This window comes from Callithrix jacchus, chromosome 13 (assembly GCF_049354715.1).
Source record: "Callithrix jacchus isolate 240 chromosome 13, calJac240_pri, whole genome shotgun sequence".
NCBI classification, from domain to species: Eukaryota; Metazoa; Chordata; class Mammalia; order Primates; family Cebidae; genus Callithrix; species Callithrix jacchus.
In genome coordinates this window covers 39,168,581-39,195,613 of record NC_133514.1, presented here as the reverse complement: position 1 = coordinate 39,195,613, position 27,033 = coordinate 39,168,581, and the positions used below count along the sequence as shown (strand labels likewise).

Sequence of the window (27,033 nt, the reverse complement as noted above, 5' to 3'; positions counted from 1 at the left end):
GTGGATCACCTGAGGTCAGGAGTTCAAGACCAGTCTGACTAACATGGTGTAACCCCATCTCTACTAAAAATACAAAAATTAACTGGGCGTGGTAGTGCATGCCTGTAATTTCAGCTACTTGGGAGGCAGAGGCAGGAGAATCACTTGAACCTGGGAGGCAGAGGTTGCAGTGAGCCAAGATCGCCCCACTATACTCCAGTGTGGGCAACAAGAGCCAAACTCTGTCTCAAAAAAAAAAAAAAAGATACTTTGCTCTATTAGTAGTTTAAACTCAGAAAAGTTAAAACAAATTAAAAAAAACGTACAACTTCTCAAATACACCTTGATTTCTTACTAGAATTTTGTAAAGGGAATCATGGTGGTCATTCTGATTTTACCCCCTAAAATTCCAGGGTTGTGAATTTCATGTAACGGTTTGATATTACAAATAGTGGTTGTCTTAAAGTTAAGGTGGTAGATAAGCTTTAAAGTTAGTGTTTTTTTGTTTGTTTTTTTGAGACGGAGTCTCATTCTGTTGCCCAGGCTGGAGTGCAATGGCACAGTTTCGGCTCACTGCAACTTCCATCTCCCGGGTTCAAGTGATTCTTCTGCCTCAACTGGGACCATAGGCATGCAACACCACGGCAGCTCATTATTGTATTTTTAGTAGAGACCAGGTTTCACCTTGTTGGCGAGACTGATCTTGAACTCCTGACTACTAATAGAGCAAGTGATCCATCTGCCTTGGCCTCCCAAAGTGCTGGGATTACAGGCATGAGCCACCACGCCTGGCCAAAAGTTAGTATTTTAACCACATATATTCTTGTCAGAATGAAAATTCAAGCCCTACTTTTATGTATTGATAACTAGGAGGAATCACAGCTCATTTTCCCATTTTTTCATGTTCCTTTTATATATGTGGATAACCTGATCCAACCTTTTTATGATGTTAAATGAAAACCCAAAGATAATGTCTGTCTTCAGAATTTATGCAGCTAAGTTAGAGGTAGAAGCAGAACTAAAGTTCAAGTCTCATGACTATAAGACTGATTTTAGAGTACATCTTCTACTTTGTGGACATTTCATTTGACCCTAGATACATGAAATTTTTTTTGTTTCTTTTTTGAGACAGAGTCTCATACTATTGCCCAGGATGTAGTGCAGTGGCCTGATCTTGGGTCACTGCAACCTCCGCCTCCCAGATTAAAGCAGTTCTCCTTCCTTGGCCTCCCAAGTAGCCGGGACTGCAGGTGTGTGCCACCATGCCCAACCAATTTTTTTTGCATTTTTAGTAGAGATGGGGTTTCACCATGTTGGCCAGGATGGTCTCGATCTCCTGACCTTGTGATCCACCCTCCTTGGCCTCCCAAAGTGCTGGGATTACCTGGCATGAATTTTTCCTACTCTGGTGTAGAGATCTATTTGTTGAACTTCTCTTATGTGACTTCTTTATAGCATCACAGTAATATTAACAGATTTCTTCAAAAATTTATAGTTAATCTCGTTTTATTAAGCTTTTAAAGGATGTTTTTGTTAAGGTAAAATTTGAAAAATAAGAACCGGGCGCAGTGGCTCACGCCTATAATCCCAGCACTTTGGGAGGCTGAGGCGGGTGGATCACGAGGTCGAGAGATCGAGACCATCCTGGTCAACATGGTGAAACCCCGTCTCTACTAAAAATACGAAAATTAGCTGGGCATGGTGGTGCGTGCCTGTACTCCCAGCTACTCAGAAGGCTGAGGCAGGAGAATTGCTTGAACCCAGGAGGTGGAGGTTGTGGTGAGCCGAGATGGTACCATTGCACTCCAGTCTGGGTAACAACAGCGAAACTCCGTCTCAAAAAAAAAAAAAAAAAAAAGGCCTGGCGCGGTGGCTCAAGCCTGTAATCCCAGCACTTTGGGAGGCCAAGGCGGGTGGATCACAAGGTCAAGAGATCGAGACCATCCTGGTCAACATGGTGAAACCCTGTCTCTACTAAAAATACAAAAAACTAGCTGGGCATGGTGGCGCGTGCCTGTAATCCCAGCTACTCAGGAGGCTGAGGCAGGAGAATTGCCTGAACCCAGGAGGCGGAGGTTGCAGTGAGCCAAGATCGCGCCATTACTCCAGCCTGGGTAACAAGAGCGAAACTCCGTCTCAAAAAAAAGAAATTGAAAAATAATGTAGATAAGCACAGACTAATAGAATTTTCTGTGATGATGGAAATACTCTGTATCTGCACTGACCAATATGGTAACCCTAGCTACATGTTGATATTGAATGCTTAAAATATGGCCAGTGTAACGGAGGAACTAGTTGTTTATATTTAAATAGCTACATGTGGCTAGCCCAGAATCAGATAGTCTTAGTGAAGGGAAAGAATTAAGTAGATGTGGACATAATTTTACATTGTTTGCTCTTGTGATTACTATATTTGTGTCTTTTTGTGGACTGGATGTTTAAAATCTCATTTTTCCAATGTGCTTGCTATGTTAGGTAAATAAGTTCTTCATGGGAAAGAAAGATAACTATAACTTACCAATAATAGTTGCTTGAAAGCTGGAGTATTTTAAAACATTCTTTTAATCAATGCAGTTATTAACAGACTACAGATTGCTGACCAACAAAATGATGTAAATACAGACTGCATTGCCTTTCATTTCAGCTATTTATTTATTTATTTATTTATTTATTTATTTATTTATTTTTGAGATAGTGTCACACTGTTGCCCAGACTGGAGTGCAGTGGTGCGATCTTGTCCCACTGCAACCTTTGCCTCCCGGGTTCAAACGATTCTCATGTCTCAGCCTCCTGAGAGTTGCATTTTAGCATATTTTGGACTAGTTATATTTACATAACATTTAAGATTTAAACTTTATATTATATAGAATACTTGAGTAAACCATAATTTAAATCTTTTTACAATTGCCATAACTCAGAAGCCTCAGAAACAAAGTGAACTTCAAAGGAAATAAAAGATAATACCTGATGATCATCTTTTTCCTTGTCTTCTTTCAGCTTCTCTATATGATTGATTCCTGGTTTTGGTTTCATTCGTTTTTTAAATAAGAATCTAGGCCAGGTGCGATGGCTCACACCTGTAATCCCAGCATTTTGGGAGGCCAAGGCAGGTGGATCACTTGAGGTCGGGAGTTCAAGACCAGCCTGGTCAAAATGGTGAAACCCCATCTCTACTAAAAGTACAGAAATTAGCTGAGCATGATGGCGTACACCTGTAATCCCAGCTACTTGGGAGACTGAGGCAGAAGAATCGCTTAAACCTGGGAGGTTGCAGTGAGCCAAGATTGTGCCTCTGTACTCTAGCTTGGGTGACAGAATGAGACTCCGTCTCCAAAAAAAGGAATTTAGCCTCCGTCCCTGTATTGTATTACTCTGTTTTGTAGTAGCATATCACTCTCTGAAATTTCCTTGTTTATTTTAGCTCCATGACACCTGAATCTTATTTCTTTGGATTTCTCAAGATCTAGAACAGGGTCTGATACATAGTTGGTATTCAGTAATGGCCCACATCACAGACAAAAACAAAAATAGGACTCTACAAGGAGAAGGATGTATAACATGGCACTTGGAGTCTGGAAATAGGCAAGGTGAGACTCAGCTTTTACTTATGTTGGTAGTGTTGATGTGGGTAATTCAAGCTGGTTAGTTTAATTTTGTATAGAAATGTCTCTCTAGGAACTCAATTAAAAACAAACTTTTGTCCAGATATACAAAATAAATTCTATCCACCTTATAGAGCTGGAAAATGGAAGCAAACATGAGAAAATATTTCCATGGTCAGTGTTTGACTAGTCAGTCTAATTTCTTTGGGAAAACAGAGGTTGTGGGATTTACTCAAAGTCATTTGTATGCCACTGGTGGAATGGAGAGGAGGATTGCCAACCCCTAATTTTCCAGTGTGTTGTTTTGACTTATGATCCATGAATGAACGTCACTGTGTAGCAGACATAGGCACTTTGACATAAGCAGAACTTAGCTGATGCTGGTTTGTGTTATCTGTGAGTGGAGACCAAACATTCTCTTACAGTAAATTAGGTGATTTAATTTCCAATTTTTAAATGCCAACATGATAAATGTGGAAAGGGTTTTGGTTTTATTCAACTATTCCTATACCTGTTCTTGAGTAGTGTTTTAAAATCTGAATTAAAGCATGTTTATTTAGGAAACTTGCACATTATTTATCTTTACAAAATAAATTTCTACTTAGTGGTTATTCTTTAGAAAAAATGTTGGATTAATATAATTCTTTGATGGCTATGAGGGGCTTTTTAAAAAACTGTGATCATTATATGTTTAACAAGACTTTAAAAAATGATTCTTAGTATAGTGCTATCTTTGTTACTATGAGTTTTCTTTCTCCCTATATATTTTTATGAAAATCAGCCACAAAATTCAGTGTGGCCCAGAGATTTTGGTTGTCAGAAATTGAAAATCTTAAGTAGGTAAGTGTTTCAGTAGTAAAAGGTAAAAAGTAGCATTTTATTACATCATACCTAGTAATTGCTTGACTGCCATTTTGTTATTTGTATCAGATCTACCTCTGGAATGAGAGTAAACTCCACAGAGCATAGAAAGCTGTGGCAGCTGTGCCAATGAAATGGGAGAAATCATTTCCATTTCTTGTGGATGGGTGAGAGGTGACAGCAACACCCTACCAGCAATTAAAATCTTATGGCTTTTCCTGGTTGTCCAAGGACAAATTATAGGTCACATTATCATGACTGTATCTATAGGTAGAACTGTTTATGTTGTGATGGGGGAAGACTTCTTTCATTGTTGTTGTTGCTGTTGCTCTTGTTGTTTGAGACAGAGTCTCAGTCTGTTGCCCAGGCTGGAGTGCTGTGGCGCAATCTTGACTCACTGTAACCTCCACCTCCCAGGTTCAAGCCATTCTCCCACCTCAGCCTCCTGAGTAGTTGGGACTACAGATGTGTGCCATCATGCCCAGCTAATTTTTTGTGTGTATGTATTTTTAGTAAACACAGTGTTTCACCATGTTGGCCAGGCTGGTCTTGAACTCCTGACTTCAAGTGATCCACCTGCCTTGGCCTCCCAAAGTGCTGAGATTATAGGTGTGAGCCACTGTGCCTAGTCTAAGACTTCTTTTTTAAGTGATATTTCTATTTTGGGTACCCCAAATCTTAGGTTAATGAATCTAAGAGGATTCCTTTCCTTCTCATTTATAGGGATGCTCAGGAAACTGAAGATGACCAAGTGAGTGGAAAGGCTTTCAGAAAAACCCTTGTTGCTGCTGTAGCAAATTACAACAAACCTAATGGCTTAAAACAACACAGATTTATTTTTTTACATTTCTTGATTTCAGAAGTCTGACATGGGACTAAAATCAAGGTGTTGGCAGAGCTGCATTCCTTCTGGAGGCTTTAGGAGAGAAACTGTTACCTTGATTTATCTAGCTACTTCCTTTTTTTTTGTTTTTTTTTTTTTTTTTGAGATGGAGTCTTACTCTGTTGCCAGGCTGGAGTGCAGTGGCACAATCTCAGCTCATGGCATCCTCTGCCTCCTGGGTTCATGCGATTCTGCCTCAGCCTCCCTAGTAGCTGGGATTACAGGCATGCGCCATCATGCCCAGCTAATTTTTGTATTTTTAGTAGAGACAGAGTCTCACCATGTTGGCCAGGCTGCTCTCAAAATCCTGACCTCAAGGGATCTGCCTGCCTGTGCCTCCCAATGTGCTGGGATTACAGGCGTGAGCCACCATGCTCGGTCCTCTTCCTCCATTTTCAGTCAGCAGTCTTTAAATCTCTCTCTGACTCTTGATCCTTCCCACCAAAAGGATGATAAGGGTCCTTGTGATTATGTTGGTCCCACCTGAATGGTATAGGCCCACTTTGTGGCATTGTGTTTGCTGCCATTCCTATATTCATTTAGCAGCTTTCTTTCCTCACATACTAGGGGATAGGGATACAGCAGTGAGCAAGATGTAGAAGTACCCAACATCTTCATTAACATGGAAATAGTTTTGTTTTGTTTTGTTTTTTGTTTTTCTTTCCATGATGGAAGCCACTACTATACTTTGCTTTGGAAACTAAAGATAAATCTGAACTTCAGTTATCAGCACACATTTGGCAATTCTCTGATTACTGAAGTTGCTCAGAGACACCTAAATATCTCATGACATTCTAAAATAAATTGATTTTATGTTGAGCACAGGTTTTGTATTAGTCTATAAATGATACAAAAAAGGAGGTCATTTTATTAGAGTTTCAGATTCTCATAATGAGTTAAGTTCTACAGTGATGATGCTGTGATAGTTTCTGTTATCCTATTCATCATGAATGTAGGTTTTATATATTGATACAAAGACAAAGCTTCATGTCATAACATACCCACTGTTTAGGAAAATATGAATCATAATATGTTGTCAATTGTTTATATATGCTTGTAGAATTATTATTACATTCATGGAAGAGCACATCATATTAAATGTGGTTATGTAAATGTTTAAAGTTTCTTGGAAAAAAATTCTTGTCAGGTTATGACTCTTGGATGATGTGTTTACACTCTGTATTTTCAGCACTTAATAAAATATCCTCTAATTTAAATTTTCTGCTGAAAAGATTACTTGCTAAAATTTAAAAAAATTATGTACTAAACTTTTTTAAAAGTTTAAAAATAATTGGGGCAAAATTTTTTTGTGTTTTCGTCTGAGTGTCGATACATTCATGAGGCCTTAAGAAGTAAAAAGCAAATCTACGCTCAATTCAAAATGCATGATATTAAAAAACAGCCTGTGATATTTCAATAATACTAGTTACTTAATGGTATTAGCACATATTAAGCTATCTAAATGGTTACTCTGATCTTGTGCCCTCCCCCTTACTGTGATACTCTCTACTGTTAGGATTGATTTGTTTATTGATAATGTGCCAGGCACTATAGTCAGCTCTGGGGATTCAAGAATGAACTAGTTTCATGTCCTCAAACTTTCAGTCTGTCCATATTCTGTAGCATTTAAGTTGTTTTTATTTCCTGGAATTTTATAGTGTGCTTTCATTAAATACTTATAATTTGGTTTTGTAACATATCAAGAAAAGCCCTTCTAAAAATCTAGATCATTTAAAACCTGTCATATTAAGAAGCCAAAAAGGTTCTCAGTGGAAAGTCTTTTAGGTACTGGTTTATTGTAGGTCTTTGGAAAGGAGCTTCTCTCTCCTCCACTACAGGTTGGAACTTGTTTCTTAAGCCAGAAATGTCTGAGGTCCCCTGCTCCCTCTCTCCCCATCCCCACACCCCCAGCTTCTCAACTCTGGATATTTCCCTTTGTCATCCAGGGCACTTGTCCCTTTCTGTCATTAGGGATCAGAAAACAAAGATTTGTTCTCTGACACCCAGGACTTGACATCATGCAGGTACTCAGTATGAAATCAGTAAATGCATCTCACAAAAGGTAATTTCCAAGCCTCATCTCCAGCACTTTCCTTTCTGTCTCCATCTCTTCCATATGGTGATGTAAGCTGTATGGCTGCAAGGACCTTGTCTGAATTTTCATCCATATAACTTTAGTGCTTAGCTCAGTGTCTGGTCAATAGGTGCTCAATAAATATTTGTTTCATTAGAGAAGCCTGTGTAGGTTGGGGTGGGGACAACTGGCTATAACTTTTGGTCACCTTCCTATTGTACCAGCAGCAGAGTGGGAAGGAAGGAGCTTTTGACCTGAATCTCGGCACAGCCTTGTCTCAACATACAGAGGGCAGTTAACAAACAGCAGCTGGTGTCCAGAATTTCTATAATAAAGTAGTTTACTATTCTTTCTTACACATATATTTTGAGGTCACATTCACTTATTCACACACCCTTTCTGTATGTAAAGATGGCCCTGTAGAATGTGTTTAGCGCTCTGACTATAGTAGGATGCCATGCCAGCAAAAGGGAGTATGCGACCTGGCTTGAGAGGGTGTGTGGTATGTGAGGATGTTCTGGAAAAACTTCTTGGAGTATTTTCACACTTCTGAATAGAATCTTTAAGGATGAGTGAGAGATGAGAGAAGAAAAGCTAGGAAGGTAGAGGGCAAGATGGTAAGGCCAAAGCGTCAGGAGAGGTAGCCAGACAGAGAAGCAGGAGCCACACGTTATGAAGGGTTTTTGGATCTTATGCTGAGGCATGAAGAGCCATGGGATGTTACTAAATTTAAATGGTTTGGAGTTTTGTTCTTAAGTACTGTCAATATTGTAGAGGGTGGATTGGAGGTAGACAAGATTGGACTCAAGAAGAATAATAAGATATTGTTCAAATGCAGATGAGAAATGATAAGACACAGCCAATGAACATAGCAAGAATCGGGCAGATCTGGAAGAAAGTTGAAAGGTAGAACTGAGCTTTAATTTATGCATTGCAGCTATCTTTTTCACCATGTTGGCCAGGATGGTCTCAATTTCTTGACCTTGTGATCAGCCTGCCTTGGCCTCCTAAAGTGCCGGAATTACAGGCATGAGCCATCATGCCAGGCCTAGTTTTTCTTAAAAGTTTTAAAGATGTACTGTGTATATGAGGTCTTTAATCCATCTGGGGTTGGTTTGGTATATTATGTGGGGAGGATGTAAATTTTTTTTCTCTGTGGATAAGCAGTTGTCCCAGGACCAATCTTTGAATCTTTTATTGTTTCCTTACTATGCAGTGCTGCTTCTGTCATGTCACATTCCCATAGAATGGTTCTATGTTTAGGATCTTACTCTGTTTCATTGTCCCTCTTTTGCTAGTACCTTACCTTCTAATTACTGTAGCTTAATAATAAAAATAAAGCTTTTCATTTTAAGCATATTTAATATGTATATAAATCAGTAATTCTTTGGGTATTGGAAACTTTATTATTGAGAAACATACATAAATGCTTTGTTGATTTTTTTAAGAGCATTTTTTTGTCGAGATATAATTTACGTTGCATAAAATTCATACTTTTAAAGTATACAATTTAGTGATCTCTAGTATATTCCCAAGGTTGTGTAATCATCACCACTGTCTAATTCCAGAACCTTCCATCATCCCAAAAAGAGACCCTGTATATCCATTAGCAGTCACCCTCCATTCCTTCCCTCCTCCCAAATTCTGGGAATCACCAATCATGTTTCCTTCTATGTAGATTTGCCTCTTCTGGACATTTCATGTAAATTGAATTGTATGTGAATTTTAAATTTTTATTTAAATTGAGTAAATTTGATAGATTAACAGGGCATTATATAGGAATATTACTGTGTGTATAAGAAAATAGTACAATTCAGGTGCATTAGCGGGCACCATTAGTCCCAGCTGCTGGAAGGAAGATCACTTGAGCCCAGGAGTTCAAGTCTGCAGGACACTATGATTCCGTGTGTGAATAGCCACTGCACTCCAGCCTGGGCAACATAGTGAGACCCCAAAAAAGAAAGACAAAAATACCATATCTTAGTGAGGAGGAAGAAGAGAAAATCACAAATATTTATTTCTGTTTTGTTGTTATTGTTCAATTATCAAACGTAATTTATTTCTGGCCAGGAGCAGTGCCTATAAGCCCAGCACTTTGTGAGGCCGAGACAGGTGGATCACTTGATGTCAGGAGTTCGAGACCAGCCTGGCCAACATGGTGAAACTCCATCTCTACTAAAAATACAAAAATTAGCTGGGCGTGGTGGCGTGTGTCTGTAATCCCAGCTACTCAGGAAGCCGAGACTGGAGAATTGCTTAAACTTGGGAGGCGGAGGTTGCAGTAAGCTGAGATCACGCCGTTGCACTCCAGCCTGTGTGACAGAGTGAGACTCTGACTCAAAAAAAAAAAAAATCTCCTTCATTTATTGAAAAGAGTGGTCCTTCTTATGCGTTTGCTTAGTAATTTAATGACTAAATGTCATATAGCAAATCCTGTTCTAGAAGGGTAACTTCTGTTGATCCATCTTGGGTTTATTATATATAGATGGAGCTAGACTACTTTGTTTTGGATACATGTTGTTAGTAATTATACAAATATGACATGATTTGTTTCATGTCTTGGAGAAAAGTGAGTAAAATTACATGAAAATATAAAGGGAATGTATTTTTCCCGAACTGTTTATTTTTAAAGCAAGCAGAGTTTCCAGTTTAACCCAGAAATTAGTCAGCAGCTTAGTTCTTTCTAAAAGGCTACAGCGGAAAGTACCTTTAAGTCAAGATATACAGATAAGGTTTACTAATATAGAACATTTGTTTCACATACTAAAATGCTGTAAGTCCTTTGAAGAATTGATGTTTTATTAGTAGAACTGTTGAAAAGTAGTGCAGAAAAAAAAAAGTAGTGCAGGAAAATGTTTTCCCCTAAATCATAGCCTTAAACTTTGAGTCAGCCTCAACCAGAATGGTAGTAAACTTCTTTAAATGATTCAGAATTTGACCAGCAGTCTTTTCAAACCTCATAATTTTGACATCCTCAAGTTTTCATTAAAAAAGCCATAGGAGAACTAAAAATGTGTTAAGTGCCTGTAAAATTAATATATAATGGCCTTGGAGTCTGAGAAGTCCCAGTATATGCATTACCATGGGAATTTAAGAAATTGTTTGGGCTGGCACAGTGGCTCATGGCTGTAAGCCCAGCCAAAGTAGGATGATTGCTTGAGTCCAGGAGTTCAAGACCAGCCTGGGTGACATAGCAAAACCCTGTCTCTACAAAAAAATTTAAAAATTAGCCAGGCATGGTGATGTATGCCTATAGTTCCAGCTACTTGGGAGGCTGAGGTGGGGGAATCACCTGAGCTCAGGAAGTCGAGGCTGCCATGAGCTGTGATTGCGCCACTGCACTCTAGCCTCAGTGACAGAGACTGTCTCAGAAAAATAAAAAATTGTTTGAGAGGAAATACCCACAGTTTAGTCAGAAATAATTTGCATCTGTACTATCGTGGTTCAAACTTTTTGGATAACTATAATTGCCAACTGTGTAACACTTGGATGCCCTTAAAAACACTGCATTTTGTTTGTGGATAAAATAGTGAGCTCTATTTTATAGATAGTGTTTGTTCCCTCAAAGGCTAAAATAATCTAAAGACAAATGGAACAGTCACTTGGATTTGTTTTTCATTTTTATTTCCTTGACAACACATTTTCAACCAGGATCCATTTTGTTTGAAAGTTAACATTGAGTTGTATAGTCACTGTACCAAATTTGGTTATTGCTTTTGTCTGTAATGAGGGCTAGATTAGATCCTATCGATTCTAGCTGCTTTTCGTGAATAAAAGATAAACATTGTTGTTCATTTCCTTTTTGGTACCATAGGGGTGTGGTCAAGTTCTTAGAACCAGGTGGTTGGTTTTTACTTTTTGTTTCCTCTGTAAGTCCCCACCCCCATCTCCGCTTTTGCTTTTGTACATGTAGGGTGAGGGTGAAGTTAAAATGTGATTAGAAAGGACTCATGGCTTGCAAAGGAAGAGTATTGATTTTTAGTGTAATTTGTGTCCTGTCCAGAGGGTAGAAATTGACTTTTGCTTCTGTTCATACTTCACAGCCATTTGATTTTGCTGATTTTTAAAGGTATGTGTTTGGGTTCTTTAAAAATATGTATGTTTTACTTCAAATAGGGATGAGGGGCTTTTAGTTTTACAAGAAATAGCATTAAAAATATACCTCCATTATTTTTAAACAATACATATTTGTTACTATATTACCAAAAATTTTTAAATTATGAAAGTCAAAATGGGCAATACCAGAATTTATATCTTACAGTCAAAGGATCACTCTGATCATATACTTAGATTAAAATATTAGTAAAACACAGAACCAGAAATAATGGAGTCTTTATAAAAAACCTGGCATTAGAGATTTTTAGCATCTTTTTATATGTAAGCATTTTTTCTTTGTGTAGAGTTCTTGGTTTCACTCTAGCAAACCCATGTACTGAAAATAATGGAGCATATTTTTAAAAAAATGGACTTTTTTTTGTTTGTTTTTTTTTTTGGTCTTGCATTGGAAAAAAATGAACTGTTTCTTTCCCCCCATTTTCTTCTTGGTGTTAGTTTGGGGAAAAAATTGTAAAATGAGAATCTCCCTTGATTTTGTCACCCAGAGATCTTCATATTCTGATTAAGTGTGAGTCATATTCAGATGTTTTTAGGGGGGCTTTGCATATATGTACATATTAAATTGATTTCAAAGACAGGATCCAAATACAGGATCACTGAAACATTAAGTGATCATTCAGTTTGAAATTAGTATATGAATATATTTGATAGTTCTCACTTCATACTTCACAGAATCTATGCTTAAGCTTGTCTTTATGTACTGCATTTCAGTCTTTTGATTTTAAAACGAAATGACCCTCTAGTTTTTCAACATTATGTATCTTTTTTTTTTTTTTTTTCCCCGAGAAGGCGTCTTGCTCTGTCGCCCAGGCTGGAGTACAGTGGCATGATCTTGGCTCACTGCAACCTCTGCCTGCTGGGTTCAAGCAATTCTCCTGCCTCAGCCTCCTGAGTAGCTCGGATATAGGCACGCCCAGCTAATTTTTTTGTATATTTAGTAGAAATGGGTTTTCACCATGTTGGCTAGGCTGGTCTCAAATGTTTGATCTTGTGATCCGCTCACCTCAGCCTCCCAAAGTACTGGGATTACAGGTGAGAGCCACCACGCCCTGCCAACATTATGTGTCTTTACTTTTTTTTTTTTTTTTTTTTTTTTTGAGACAGAGTCTTGCTGTCCTCCAGGCTGGAGTGCAGTGGCACAATTTCAACTCATTGCAGCTTCCGCCTCCCAGGTTCAAGTGATTCTTCTGCCTCAGCCTCCCGAGTAGTTGGGACTACAGGTGCCCACCACCACACCCAGCTAATTTTCGTATTTTTGGTAGAGACGGTGTTTCACCATATTGACCAGGTTGGCCTTGAACTGACCTCGTGATCTGCCCACCTCGACCTCCCAAAGTGCTAGAATTACAGGCGTAAGCCACTTAGCCTGGCCAAAAGTTTTTTTTTTTGTTTTTTTTTGTTTTTTTAAATAATGTTCTTGCTGCAGAAATTGCCAAACAGTGAAAATGCCAGGTTTTCAAGAACCAGCATAGCTGGTTCATTACTGTAGACTGTCTGCATGCACTCCATTCCTGTTACTATGGAAACACATTGAGTGTTGATTTATCATAAACCTTGAGAAATATTCCTTGCAGCAGTTCACATAAAGAAACATCTGGATCCTTTGTTTATCCTGGGGTTAAGAAAGACCACCCTCTTCCTCTGTGTTGTGAAAATCATATTCTACTACTATTTTTTAGCTGTAAAATTCTAATGTAGATCTATCAAGTACACTTTGTTTTATAGTATGATTGATTATGTTTACTAGAACAGCTTTGGAAAACAGATTATTTTCATGTTGATTCAATTAACTACAACTATGACAATTGTATTTTGAGAGCTTCTACATTCTGAATTTCAGATCTACATTATTAATAAGGTTTTAAATGGATACATTCATATGAGCTTCTTTTTTTATATATCTTGGTCTTCAGTTGGGTTAACACTCCCTCTGAAAGTTTATTTGACTTCATGCCAGCCTGTTGGAACTTTAAACCTTCATGAAAGTTAAGCCCAGAACTAAAGAGAATCTCAGTGGCATCTAAGTAAGCAGTTGTTAGTCACATTTTACCAAGGATATTTACCTGAGGAGATGGTAACTGCTTTTATATTCTGTTACTACCTCCATGCAAAGACGCACAGCAGCTCTGTGAAGCATTTCATTTATATGAAATAACTCTTAAGTTTATGCAGTTGAGTAAAAGATTCATTGAAGCCCCTCCTCTGGGCCTTTGAGTTTGGTTCCAAGAGCATATATGGGAATAACATTACTTCCTGCTCTTAAGAAAACTCACATAAACAAATTGTTTTATGATTAATTCTAAGAGGCACTCGTAGAATATCTTAGAACATAGAGAAAAGTTACTCAGACTAACTTAGAGCTTAAGTGACTACTTCTTGGAAATGACATTCTGAGCTCAAAAGATAGTTAAGAGTCAAGCAAAAAAATTAAAAAGTAAAAGGGTGTATTATGATAGGAGATACCGTTAGTAAAGGCCCAGAGAAGTGAAATCATAGTGTGCACAGAAATTTCCAGTGATTTTATATTACTAGGGTACAAAATTGACTTGGAGATGAAGAGGTAGCTTAGAAACCTTGCTTGGAGGGCCTTACATGATCTGTCGGTCTAGGTGCTTTGCCTTTTTCTGGGCAATGGGAAACCAGTGAAGGATTTTAATCAGGAGAGTGATGCGTTAGATTTACAAATTAACCTAGGAATGTATTTGTAGAGTAGCTAGTTCTGAAAACAGAATTAGGCAACTTATATGACATCTTAAAACCACTTCTAATTCCAAAAGGCTTAAATAATGATATCAATGTAAGGAATTTGTGGTGGTGGTGGTGATGGCGGTGGTGGTGTTTGAAATGGAGTCTCACTCTGTTACCCAGGCTCCAGTGCAGTGGCATGATCTCGGCTCACTGCAACTTCTGCCTCCCGGGTTCAAGCAATTCTCCTGCCTCAGCTTCTGAGTAGCTGGGATTATAGGTGCAGCACCACCACACCTGGCTCATTTTTGTATTTTTAGTAGAAACGGGGTTTTGCCATGTTGGCCAGGCTGGTCTCAAACTCGTGACCTTAGGTGATCCACCCACCTCAGCCTCCCAAAGTGCTGGGATTATAAGTGTGAGCCACTGCTCTGGGCCTAAGGAATTTTGAAGTATAAAACAAAACAAAAAGTTTCTATTATTGAGAAGCAATTGGCATTTTAAACATAGAAAAGAATGAATATATGCAGCACAACATGTAATTCTGTAAAGTGGAATCTAGCAATACATTCCACAAAAATAATTGTTTATGAATTTGTTATAGTCACTTAAACTCTAAATTTAGCATATTATGAATACTTAATTGACATTTATAGGCTGAAGTTGTTCATCTGAAACATATAACATGATTTATTTCTTTCTCCCTCTTGCCCTTTTTCTTATTTTAGAGAAAGGGTTTTACTGTGTTGCCCAGGCTGGTATTGAATGCCTGACCTCAAACAGTCCCCCTCCTTCAGCCTCCTAAGTAGCTGGGATTGCAGGCATGAGCCACTATGCCTGGCTTGATTTCTTTTCCTGTTTTTGTTTTTTGTTTATTTTTAAACTCTGTGTCTGTGATTTGGCTTAAGGATTCTATAAACATTTCTATTATCACACCACCCCCCCCACCACCACGAATAAGTTGGTAAATAACAAATAAAAGCACTAAAGCTTTTATTGATAATTTTCAACTTTTTTTCCCTTATTTAAAACTGTATAGTTTCAACAAAATAAGATGCATTCATTGATTGATTTATCTTTTTTAAAAAATTAGTGTAGAAACATTCTTCAGAGGAAAAATTGATCAGAAATGGTTTTATGTGGTGATTTCATTTTCTTGAAAGTACATAATAGAATGGATAGATTAGTACAATTATTTAGTCTCCTACCAAATTGTTAGTTAACTTTGGGGAATGGGAGTGGCAAAGTGTGAAGTGAGGTTCTGTTGTTGTTATTGTTGTTTACTTTACATATTTAGGGATCGTGGGAAGTAAACTTACTTGTTAAGAGCCAATGCTGTAGAACAGTGTGTGTTTGAATCCTCCGTTTACTTGATCTGGACTATGGGCAAGTTATTTAATCATACTGGCCTTGATTTTTCATTTGTAAAATGGGATAGTAATGGTATTTCCTCAAAGGGGTGTTCCTCGAAATAAAATAATATAACAAATGTAAAATGTTTAGGATAGTATTGACACTAAGCTCTCAAATGTTAGCCATTAATATTATTGCCTTAAAAATAAATTGAACATACTGTCTTTATCAGGGATTTATTAAGGACAAAGGTGTAAGAATTCTTGCTGGCCTGTACCAAGTAGCTTTAAAAGCAGTGTGTGAAGAACACCTTACTTCCACATCCTGCTTGTTTCTCATGCCCTAAATGCCTCCTTGCCCAGCATTGTTCTTCTCCCCAAATGTCTGTTATAATTGTAGTAGTAATACAATTTCAATTCTTAGTCACCTTCTGTTTCACATTGTTTGCTACTATTTTACATGTCTTACTTAGAAAATCATACATGTCTTACTAAAGAGATTGAAAGTGCTTTTAGGTCAATGATTTTTTTTTTCCCCCAATTCTGTGTTCCCAGCATTGCAATGAATGATAATAAAGAGCCAACAAGTGGCCAGACTCTGACTGTATGCCAGGCACTGTCTTAAGTGCTGTTCATGGATTAACTCTTAATTGTTACAGCAACCCTATACAAGGTACACAATTACAGGTATCCACAATTTCTGGCTAAGGAAACTGAGGATTAGGGATACTGAAAAAGTCGCCTAAAGTCACACAGTCAGCAGGACTTGGTATGCTTTTGAACTTAGTTTGATTCTGAACTTGTACTCTCAAGCATGGTGTTGAGTAGAGCCTCCTAATTTAGTGAGGTCTTAACCATTGTATTAGTTGGTGTGTCCACTTTTTGAAGGCTGGCCACCAGACTCCACTACACATAAAAATCAACTATGTAAAGAAATTTAGATGTGGTTCCCAAATATCCGTTTTTATAAACTACCAAAACTGCTTTCTTGATTGCATTATTGTATTATTTGGAGGCAGAGTATGAAGAAGTATGGTCCTCTTCATGCTTAGGATTTCTAGAAAATGTAACAATGTGGCCCATTTAGTTTGTTTGCTCAGAACATGGCACCAGAATTTAATGGAGGTTCATACCACCTTAGGGACCTGTAGCTTTTTATTTTTAGTACTTCTTCTAAACACTAGCCAAATTATTTGTCGTTCCCCCGACCCCTTGCAACTTTTCCATTTTAAAATTTTCAAACCTTTAGAAAAGTTGAAAGAATATTTCATTCAACATCTAGATTTGTCAATTGTTAACATTTTGTCTCATTTGCTTTACTCTAGGTTTATGTACCTTTTTTAAAATCCTGAACCATTTGAAAGTTGTAGATATCATGACACTATGTATTTCAGCATAGCTCTCCTAAGAATGAGAACATTCTCGTATATAAACAGAATAGCATTATCAGGCTGGTGAAATTAATAGCTCCATTGTTTAAAGACAGTTCATATTTAAAATTCTCTAGTTGTCTCCACAATATCTGTTTAATCTGTGTGTTTGTATTTAAATACAGGATTTATTCAAAGTGCTTGCGTTGTATTGGGTTGATAAATCTTTTTTAATCTAGAATAGTCTTTCCACCTTTTGTTTGTTTTAGACATTAGCTTTTTTGAAGAGCCCAGGCCAGTTGTCTAGGAGAATATCCCCCATTTTGGATTTGTCTGCTTATTCCCTCACTTTAGATTCAATTGAAGCACTGGGAAGAATACTTCAAAGGAAGAAAATGCAAGATTTGCTAAATGACTAGTTTTATGGCTTAAGAAAGAGGGAACAATCACCTATGAGCCTGAGATTTCTAGTCTGAGAAGCTAGAAAAGTGGTGGAAGCAATGACAGACTGGGGTAGTCTGAAGGGGACATTGAACTAGGAAAAGGACAGTGCAATCAGTTTTGAACTAATGACTTTTAAGAGTTTAGTGTAGTTGTACTTAAGTAGTTGATTATTCTCTGGCAGTGGGATATTGTGAAAAATAGTACAGGATTAAATATCAGGAGACTGATTATTTTTCAAGCTTAATCACTAATTAGCTTTGTGATCTTGGGAAAGTCAGTATCTTGAGATGTTCAATGTAGTTACCTAAAAAAATGAAGCTAATACACACCTTGCCCTGTCAGCCTTACAGAGTTGTTTTGAGGATCAAATACAAATGTATATGAAAACACTCTGTGATATGAATGCATGTGAGTTCACTCTGTGGACTCCTATGTAATTGTAAGAAGGTAATGTTATTTTCTGAGTTAAGACTAAAATAAAATATTTGGAGTTAGGGCTAAAGAAGACAGGAAAAGAGGAAAATCTAAAACTTCTTTTGTTTGAAACTCAATTAAAAGCATCAGAAATCTGTCTCTGAATACATATGCTGAAAAACCCTGAAGACTATAATTTGGGAGACTAATCTGGATGTTGATCTTGTATACGAGTTACAAGAACCAAAAACACAGGTTGCATTTTGTTAGATGTCATTATTTGACTTCAAGTTGGAAGTATAAATGAGAACTTTTGAATCCTGCCCATGTAGTTGTTCCATGGTTGTTTACAGAATTTTTAAACATTTCCTTCTTATGTCTGTTGCTGTGAGCTATACATTTTTGCCAAGGGTTAAATTAAGGTAATGTTTTAGTTCTTAAACATTGTCAGTAAGTATGATATGCTAATCAGGAGCACAGACCCTGGAAGGAGACTGCGTGGGTTGACTCTTAGCCCTGTCAATTAATTCCTAGCCATGTGCACTTGAGCAAGTCATTTAACTTCTCTGTGCCTCTATTTCCCTATCTATGGTAAAATATAATATCTACATGAAGGTTGTTGGGAGGATTAAACGTAGTACTTATGTAAAGCACTTGAAATGGTGCCTGGCACATACAAAGTGCTATGTAAGTGATAATGATAGTTGTTAGAGTATTGTAATTTTGGTAGTGACCAAGAAATAAAGTACCTGAACAAAAGAATTCTTTTCCCAGAACTGATAGCTGAAGGAAACAGAAGTGATACAGTAGTAAAAATCATGGACATCAGGAGCTTGAGATCAGCCTGGGCAACATACTGAAACTCCAAAAAATACAAAAAAAATTAGCCAGGTGTGGTGCGTGCCTGTAGTCCCAGCTACTTGGGAGCCTGAGTTGAGAGAATCACCTGAGTCCAGGAAGTCAAGGCTACAGTGAGCTGTGGTTGCATGTTATCTGCACTCCAGCCTGGGCAACAGAATGATACCCTATCTCAAAAACACACACACACACACACAAAAACATGGGCTTCAGAGTCAGACATACCTAGATCCAAATTCAAGTTCTCCCCCTTTGCTTTGTGATTTAAGCAGGCCATCTAACCTCTCTGAAGCTCACTTTCTTTTAGCTCTGAACCAGAAATCACAATCCCTATCTTGCAGAGTTGTTGTGATGATTAAATGAGCTGATATGTAAAGTGCCTGACCCAGAGGAGACACTAAGAAAATGAGAGTGCTCCATCCAGATCCTTCCCACCCCCAGCCAATGTAAAGCAGTACACACAGTTAAATTTCTTGTGTTCACTTATTCATTTGTTTGTAATTTTAGAACTTCCAAAATGATTTCCATTTGCTAACAAACAGTGGCTATATAATTGGATATAACTTGAAAAGTGTGTTGCTAGCTTTGTTTCCCTCTTCCATTTGCTGTTTTGGGTTATTTGTTTTATTATAACACCAAATCCTACTAGAACCAAGATGGTAGACACTGTTAATCAGTCTGTTATTAATCTATTAATAATAGGCATTGTTAATGATTACCTCAGGATCTTTCTTCATAGTATTCCAGGCAGCTACAAGCAGTTAATCAGAATTGGTAGAGTTGTGAAAACTGATTTGTTCTCCCTGCTTTAGAACTTTCTAGAAGAAGTCTTTATGGGATTATCAAAATAATCTACTATGATGTGCACTTGTCAAACCTTATGACAAGGCTGGGTGGTCTTGTAGCATTTTCTAACAGATGCTTATCTATATTGTAACATTATTTCATAATGTAGGCCTCTTCAGGCACCTACTAGAGGAGATGCAATAATTGTAAGATTATAATGCAATGATCCAACCAAGAGTATGCATCAGAATTAATGGGGATATAGTGTTAAAAAACTTATGCCCAGGACCCCACCCCAGATTTATTCAATTGGAATCTTCAGAAGATAGACCCTGACACATGCATTTTGTATAAGTACCCCAGATGCTTCTGCTGTATCTACCACTTGTTAAAAACAGTTAGATACTGGCAAGAGTATAGAGAAACACACACTATTGGTATGAGAGTTAATTGACATAGTATAACCTATATAACAATTTTATGATATCTATCAAAATTTCAAATCTGTTCTATAGAAATATGTATGTGCACAAAAATATAGTTTCAAGAATGTTTCAGACCAGGAATGGTGACTCACGCCTATAATTTCAGCATTTTGGGAGGCTGAAGCAGGAGGATTACTTGAGTCCAGGAATTTGAGAACTGCCTGGGCAACATAGCAAGACCCTGTCTCTATTTGAAAAAAAGGAAAAAGAAAAGAAAAATAAATAAAAATGAAAGATGTTTTCTGCAGACGTATTTATTACATCAAACAATTGAAACTGATTATCAGTATACAAATGGTTAAATACATTATGGTAAATACCACATTTGTTTACTGTGCAGCCATTTAAAGGATGAATATGTATGAAAATTGTCTATTCATGCCGATATAGAAGTATATCTAGAATATATTAAGTTAAATAAGCAAGTCACAGAATAAGCCCTATTTAAAAATTTTTATATGTAAAAATTTAGAGAAAGATGTGAAAGAATACCCATCATAGTGTTTATAGTGGTTGTCTTGGCATAGAAGAGTGGGAATGATGAAGTGTTGAGAGGAACAGGCCTTTTCGCTTTGATGTTTAAAATATTTGCAGGCCGAGCATGGTGGCTGATGCCTATAATCCCAGCACTTTGGGAGGCTGAGGCAGGCAGATTGCTTGAGCCCAAGAGGTCAAGACCAGCTTGGGCAACATGGTAAAACCCTGCTTACAAAAATTACAAAACTTTGCTGGGTGCGTTGATGCATACCTGAATCCCAGCTACTGGGGAAGCTGAGATGGGAGGATCACCTGAGCCTGAGAGGTTGAGGCTGTAGTGAGCCATGATTGCACCACTGCATTCAAGCCTAGGTGACAGAGTGAGATTCTGTCTCAAAAAAAAAAAAATTGCAAAAGGTTTTTTTATTTTTGTAATAATAAAAACAACTTCTGGACAAAATATGAATGATTTTAAAGGAAGCTCTTATGGAAATAGATTGATATGTGTCAGGATACTGCTTATTTTGCAAACACCAGTTTTAACCTGAGACTTACCATCTAAACTTGGGAAGCAAAAAGGAATGTCAAAACTATTTTATGTATTGGCGATCACGATAAAATCTTGTTGCCACACTTGTTGTGAAAGTAATCGGGAGTGTCAAACAGATAAGCATTGAAGATAAAAGGTATTTGCCCTGTGTCAGAATTATATTGGTTATCTGTTATAGAAATATTTAATGTCTAGGCATATCTGGATATGAAAATTGAGTTCAAAACATTTTAGTTTAATCCTTTTTCAGTTGATTAGCTTCTAGCCTATGATAATATTAACACCTTGTAATTCCCTTTTATAATTCTAGGCCCGATGAGAGAAAGGGAAAGTTAAGGATGCTGGAGCAGAACAATGGATTTCTCTTTCTCTTTCATGCAAGGGATCATGGGAAACACAATTCAGCAACCACCTCAACTCATTGACTCCGCCAATATCCGTCAGGAGGATGCCTTTGATAACAACAGTGACATTGCTGAAGATGGTGGCCAGACACCATATGAAGCTACCTTGCAGCAAGGCTTTCAGTACCCATCTACAACAGAAGATCTTCCTCCACTCACAAATGGCTATCCATCATCAATCAGCATGTATGAACCTCAAACCAAATACCAGTCGTATAATCAATATCCTAATGGGTCAGCCAATGGCTTTGGTGCAGTTAGAAACTTTAGCCCCACTGACTATTACCATTCGGAAATTCCAAACACAAGACCACATGAAATTCTGGAAAAACCTTCCCCTCCACAGCCACCACCTCCTCCTTCGGTACCACAAACTGTGATTCCAAAGAAGACTGGCTCACCTGAAATTAAACTAAAAATAACCAAAACTATCCAGAATGGCAGGGAATTGTTTGAGTCTTCCCTTTGTGGAGACCTTTTAAATGAAGTACAGGCAAGTGAGCACACGAAGTCAAAGCATGAAAGCAGAAAAGAAAAGAGAAAAAAAAGCAACAAGCATGACTCATCGAGATCTGAAGAGCGCAAGTCACACAAAATCCCCAAATTAGAACCAGAGGAACAAAATGTAAGTTGAAAAGTCTTTTTGAAAAATGTTGGGCCAGGCGCGGTGGCTGAAGCCTGTAATCCCAGCACTTTGGGAGGCCGAGGCGGGCGGATCACCAGGTCAAGAGATCGAGACCATCCTGGCCAACATGGTGAAACCCCGTCTCTACTAAAAATACAAAAATTAGCTGGGTGTGGTGGCGTGCACCTGTAGTCCCAGCTACTCGGGAGGCTGAGTCAGGAGAATTGCTTGAACCCGGGAGGAGGAGGTTGCAGTGAGCCGAGATTGTGCCACTGCACTCCAGCCTGGTGCCTGGCAACAGAGTGAGACTGTCTCAAAAAAAAAAAAAAATTGTGTTATATTTCACATTTACTGGAAGTTCAAGAGATCTTTTTGGTTTTTAGCTGTTTAAATATAAATATGAATCTTTCTGATAGCTTTGTTTTTCTAATCACTAGCAAAGTGCTTGGAATATTACAATAGGTGCTGAGTATTTGTTGAATATATGAATGGACATGATTAGTTAAGAAATATTTTTAAAACGTGAAACAAATCTTTCTACTTATGTTTCTTTGCCCTAATGGCCTTGGTTATTTTTATTTGCTTATAATAGACTGTTGGTTTTTAAAAATGAAGAGGAAACGAAAAGAGAAGATAGTTAATTATATTGGATTTTTATTATTTTAGACCAACTTTTGCCAGCAGAGCTTAGATTTAACTCATTGCTAATATGTTTGCTACAAAATCGCCTGAAATAATAGAAATCTTTTAATTAAAGTCAGAATTAGTATTAATGCATACTGATTAAAACTTCAGGTGAGTTTTCATAAAAATCATCCTTTATAGCTAACTTAAGCTACATGCTGCTGAATTTTTTAATATCTGAGGTTTTTTTATTTGCTTAGCAATAATGAATTTGCTTAGCAATAATATAATAATAATAATTATGTAACAAATAATTAGGCTTAAATGAAGAGTTCATAATATGAATTGCAAATGTTTTCTAAACTTTGACTTGGGAAAACTATTTTTGTGACAGCTGTCTGCTTTTATATGTGTCATGCCTGAATAAGTTCATTTATTGTCTGTTCAAAGAAATGTTTATTTCTTACCAACTCATCTTTTCTTTGGTAGCTGGCTTCTCTTACTTCATACAACTCATATGATGATTTTCTGGAGTAAAGGTCACAGTGGTTCTAGACTCTCACAAGTCCACATGTGACATTTCAACATGTTCCCTCATTTTTCTATAGTTTTCTTATTTATTCATTAACAAATATTAGTGAAATACTTCTCCTACTGTGTGCTAGGCAATGCTCTAAGAATTGAAGGTATGGCAGTGAATGAAAAGTAGAGATGCCTGCTGTCATCAGTGATGTTTCTAGTAGTCATTTTGCAATGAGATTCTAAAACCAGTTCTGTCTTTGTTGGATATCTGCTATACCTAGTTCTTTGTATCACCTAAACCTTCAGTTAACTGTTACAGCTAAGGATTAGGATGTTTAGATTTTAATTTAAGGGTTTTAGTTCATTTTCTTTTTCATTGACTCATGATGACCAAAATTTACTATTTGATTATTTAGGATCTTACAATACCTTGGGGTAAAGGAACATCAATTTTGACTAAAAGTATAGCTATAGAGAGTGGCATTGACTGCCTGGAATGTTACTTTGAACTGCCTGAAAGTTGAGTCTTGGGGGGAAATCCAGGTTTTTTTTTCTTGTTCATTCTCTCTCTCGCTCTCCCTCGCTCCCTTTTCCTCTCCCTCCCTCTCCCCTTCTCCCCTCTCTGACCCATTCCTACCTCTCTCCATCCCTCACCCACCTCCTGTCTCTTCCATCTTTCATTCCTCCCTTCTTTCCCTTTCTTCTCTCTCTCTCCCCTTCTTTCTTCTCTCTCGCTCCCCCTCTCTCTTCTCTCTGTCTCCCTCTGCCTCCCTTTCTTCCTCCTTCTCTCTTCCCTTTCTTCAAAGAAGAGAAGAGGTAAGTTTTTGTTAGTTGAATTTTAATTAATTGGGTAGTATCACACAAGGAGGCAATTATAGAAGTTGTACTCCAGGGCCAGGCGCAGTGGCTCAAGCCTGTAATCTCAGCACTTTGGGAGGCCGAGGCGGGTGGATCACGAAGTCAAGAGATCGAGACCATCTTGGTCAACATGGTGAAACCCCGTCTCTACTAAAAATACAAAAAATTAGCTGGGCCTGGTGGCGCGTGCCTGTAATCCCAGCTACTCAGGAGGCTGAGGCAGGAGAATTGCCTAAACCCAGGAGGCGGAGGTTGCGGTGAGCCGAGATCGTGCCATTGCACTCCAGCCTGGGTAACAAGAGTGAAACTTTGTATCAAAAAAAAAAAAAAGAAGTTGTACTCCATTCTGACCATAGACCTTCAAAGCCAGAGCTCCCATGTCTCTTGCCTATCGTTAATGTCATGGTTTTGCTAAGCTAGAGATGCGTGTAAATTAATGTTTCATTACTGCTTATGTTTTTAAATTAGATTTCCTTAACTTGAACATCTACAGTGCTTCCTTCAGTGCAGTTGTTTTCAGTGTTTTAATCTTCAATATCCTATGCCTGCTGGTTGTCCATAGGGGTCCCAGACCTTGGTGTTTAGCATTGTAGAGGACTGAGAAGTGAAAAGGAAGCTCAAAGAAGAGCCCACTGACTTCACTGAACAGCTTCCCTCCCCCAGATGCCCCAGAGAGACATAATGAAAACTGTATTCCTGGAGAAGAGCCTGATATAATTATCCTGGAGCTGGATTTGCTTCTATGTAGATTTTTTTATTTTACTTTACTTTGTTATTGTTCCTTAAAAGCCCACTCATAGGTTCTTTTTTGAGCAAACAAAACCTCATATAGTTGAGTTCCATGTTTAAGTCCAGGTGTGGTGGCTCACTCTGTAATATCAGCATTTTGGGAGGCTGAGGCAGGAGATCACTTTAGGTCAGGAGTTCGAAACCAGCTTGGCAAACATGGTGAAACCCCGTCTCTACTAAAAATACAAAAAAATTAGCTGGGTGTGGTGGCGGGTGCCTATAATCCCAGCTACTTGGGAGGCCGAGACATAGGAATCGCTTGAACCTGGGAGGTGGGGGTTGCAGTGAGCCAAGATCGTACCACTGTACTCCAGCCTGGGTGACAGAGTGAGACTGTCTCAAAAACAAAAAACACAATATTTTAAGATTTCACCTGCTACTTTCTTCTTAGTACTTGATGTGTAAGTGTTTCTCCTTAATTCTGAGCTGTTTAGCCTTCTGAAGAGTGGCTGTTATTTGAAACAACCTAAGTGTATCTTCTCAACTATGAAAATGTGTCCAAACATCTAGGCAGCAGGAGACCTGGGATCACTACTGAAATTGTATATTTAAAAAATCTTCGTGAGCTGTTTTTCCTCCCGCCAAATCAGAAACATGTGGCAATGTTTCTGCATGTCTTCCTCCTTGGCAGGTGGAATACCTCAGGCATGTGAGCGTAGGCCCTATTATTCAAACAGTCATTGGTCTCCCATCAGCACCTCTGTGGGCTAATCCACCAAGGCAGAGTCTTATTAACCCTTAGCTTGCCATTTCTACTTATAAAAAGCAGAGTGAGCTGGGCGCAGTGGCTCACACCTGTAATCCCAGCACTTTGGGAGGCTGAGGTGGGCGGATCATGAGATCAGGAGATCGAGATCATCCTAGTCAACATGGTAAAATCCTGTCTCTACTAAACAGTACAAAAAAATTAGCCAGGATGGTGGCACACGCCTCTAGTCCCAGCTACTCGGGAGGCTGAGGCAGGGGAATCACTTGAACCTGGGAGGCGTAGGTTGCAGTGAGCCGAGATCGCACCACTGTCCTCCCGCCTGGCCACAGAGTGAGAATTCGTCTCAAAAATTAAAAAAAAAAAGGCAGAGTGACTGGATCAGTCTCATTAACACTAAGGTAGCAGGTTTGGTTCTTTAGCCTCAAAGCATTAGGCCTTAAAATTCTTAGAAACTCTTTATATGCAAAATATTCTCTTTGTACACATTTTCTATTTTTATTTATTTATTTTTTGAGACAGAATCTCACTCCGTCACCCATGCTGTAGTGCAGTGGCACAATCTCCGCTCCCTGTAACCTCCGGCTCCTGGATTCAATCGATTCTCCTGCCTCAGTCTCCCGAGTAGCTGGGATTACAGGCATGTGCCACCATGCCCAGCTAATTTTTGTATTTTTAGTAGAGACGAGGTTTCACGATGTTGGCCAGGCTGGTCTCAAACCCCTGACCTTAGGTGATCCACCCACCTCAGCCTCCCAAAGTGCTAGGATTACAGGTGTGAGCCACTGTGCCCAGCCCACAATTTTTTTATTTTTAAGGTTATGAACTTAAGTCATTCAGAAAGTAAAATAAAAATACACAATTTATTACCTTAAAATTTTCTTTCCAACTTTAATGTTAACATTAGTCTTTTGTTCTTTTAGGGACTATGATTTTACTCGATGTCTTTGAAATTTATTTAGGTAATATTATTAAGGGTTTGAAATTCTGACAGATTTGATGTGTATTACTAATCTTTTTTCTTTTCTTTTTTTCTTTTTTCTTTTTTTTTTTTTGAGGCAGAGTCTCTGTCACCCAGGCTGGAGTGCAGTGGCACGATCTCAGCTCACTGCAACCTCTGACCTCTTGGGTTCAAGCGATTCCTGTGCCTCAGCCTTGAAGTAGCTGGGATTACAGGTGTGCACCACCACACTCAGCTAATTTTTTTTTTTTTTTGTATTTTTAGTAGAGACCGTGTTTTGCCATGTTGGCCAGGCTAGTCTCAAACTCCTGACCTTGAGTGATCCACCCACCTCGGCCTCCCAGAGTGCTGGAATTACAGGTCTGAGCCACTGTACCTGGCCTGTAATTACTCATCTTAATGAATCTCTTGGGTTTTAATAAAAGTACTATGCTAAAAGTTTTAAAGGAATGTTTAGGATAATGTAACTTATTTTAGCCACTCTTAACATAATTTTTAGGTGTTTCTATGTGGTATATACCCACAAAATCATAAATTTAAAATCTTAATTTAAATGAACTGAACATTAAGGAGCGGTAACTCACTGTCATCTTTTTCTCTGATGCTT

The 27,033-nt window shown here is 38.2% G+C and overlaps 1 protein-coding gene across 10 annotated transcripts in view; it reads left to right on the top strand.

Annotated features, from left to right (window-relative positions):
* Window positions 1-27,033, top strand: part of NSD3 (nuclear receptor binding SET domain protein 3) — a 123,348-nt gene that overhangs the window by 19,762 nt on the left and 76,553 nt on the right. For 8 of the 10 annotated variants that reach the window (XM_017963779.4, XM_078347482.1, XM_017963781.4 and 5 more), the window contains exon 2: window positions 21,248-21,966. In XM_017963779.4, coding sequence (XP_017819268.1) covers window positions 21,292-21,966 — 675 coding nt within the window. In that variant the 5' untranslated portion in view covers window positions 21,248-21,291. Of the gene's footprint in view, window positions 1-3,401; window positions 3,568-11,291; window positions 11,470-21,247; window positions 21,967-27,033 lie in introns of those variants that run through there. The other 2 variants (XM_008979339.5, XM_008979338.6) reach the window with 2 other exon arrangements.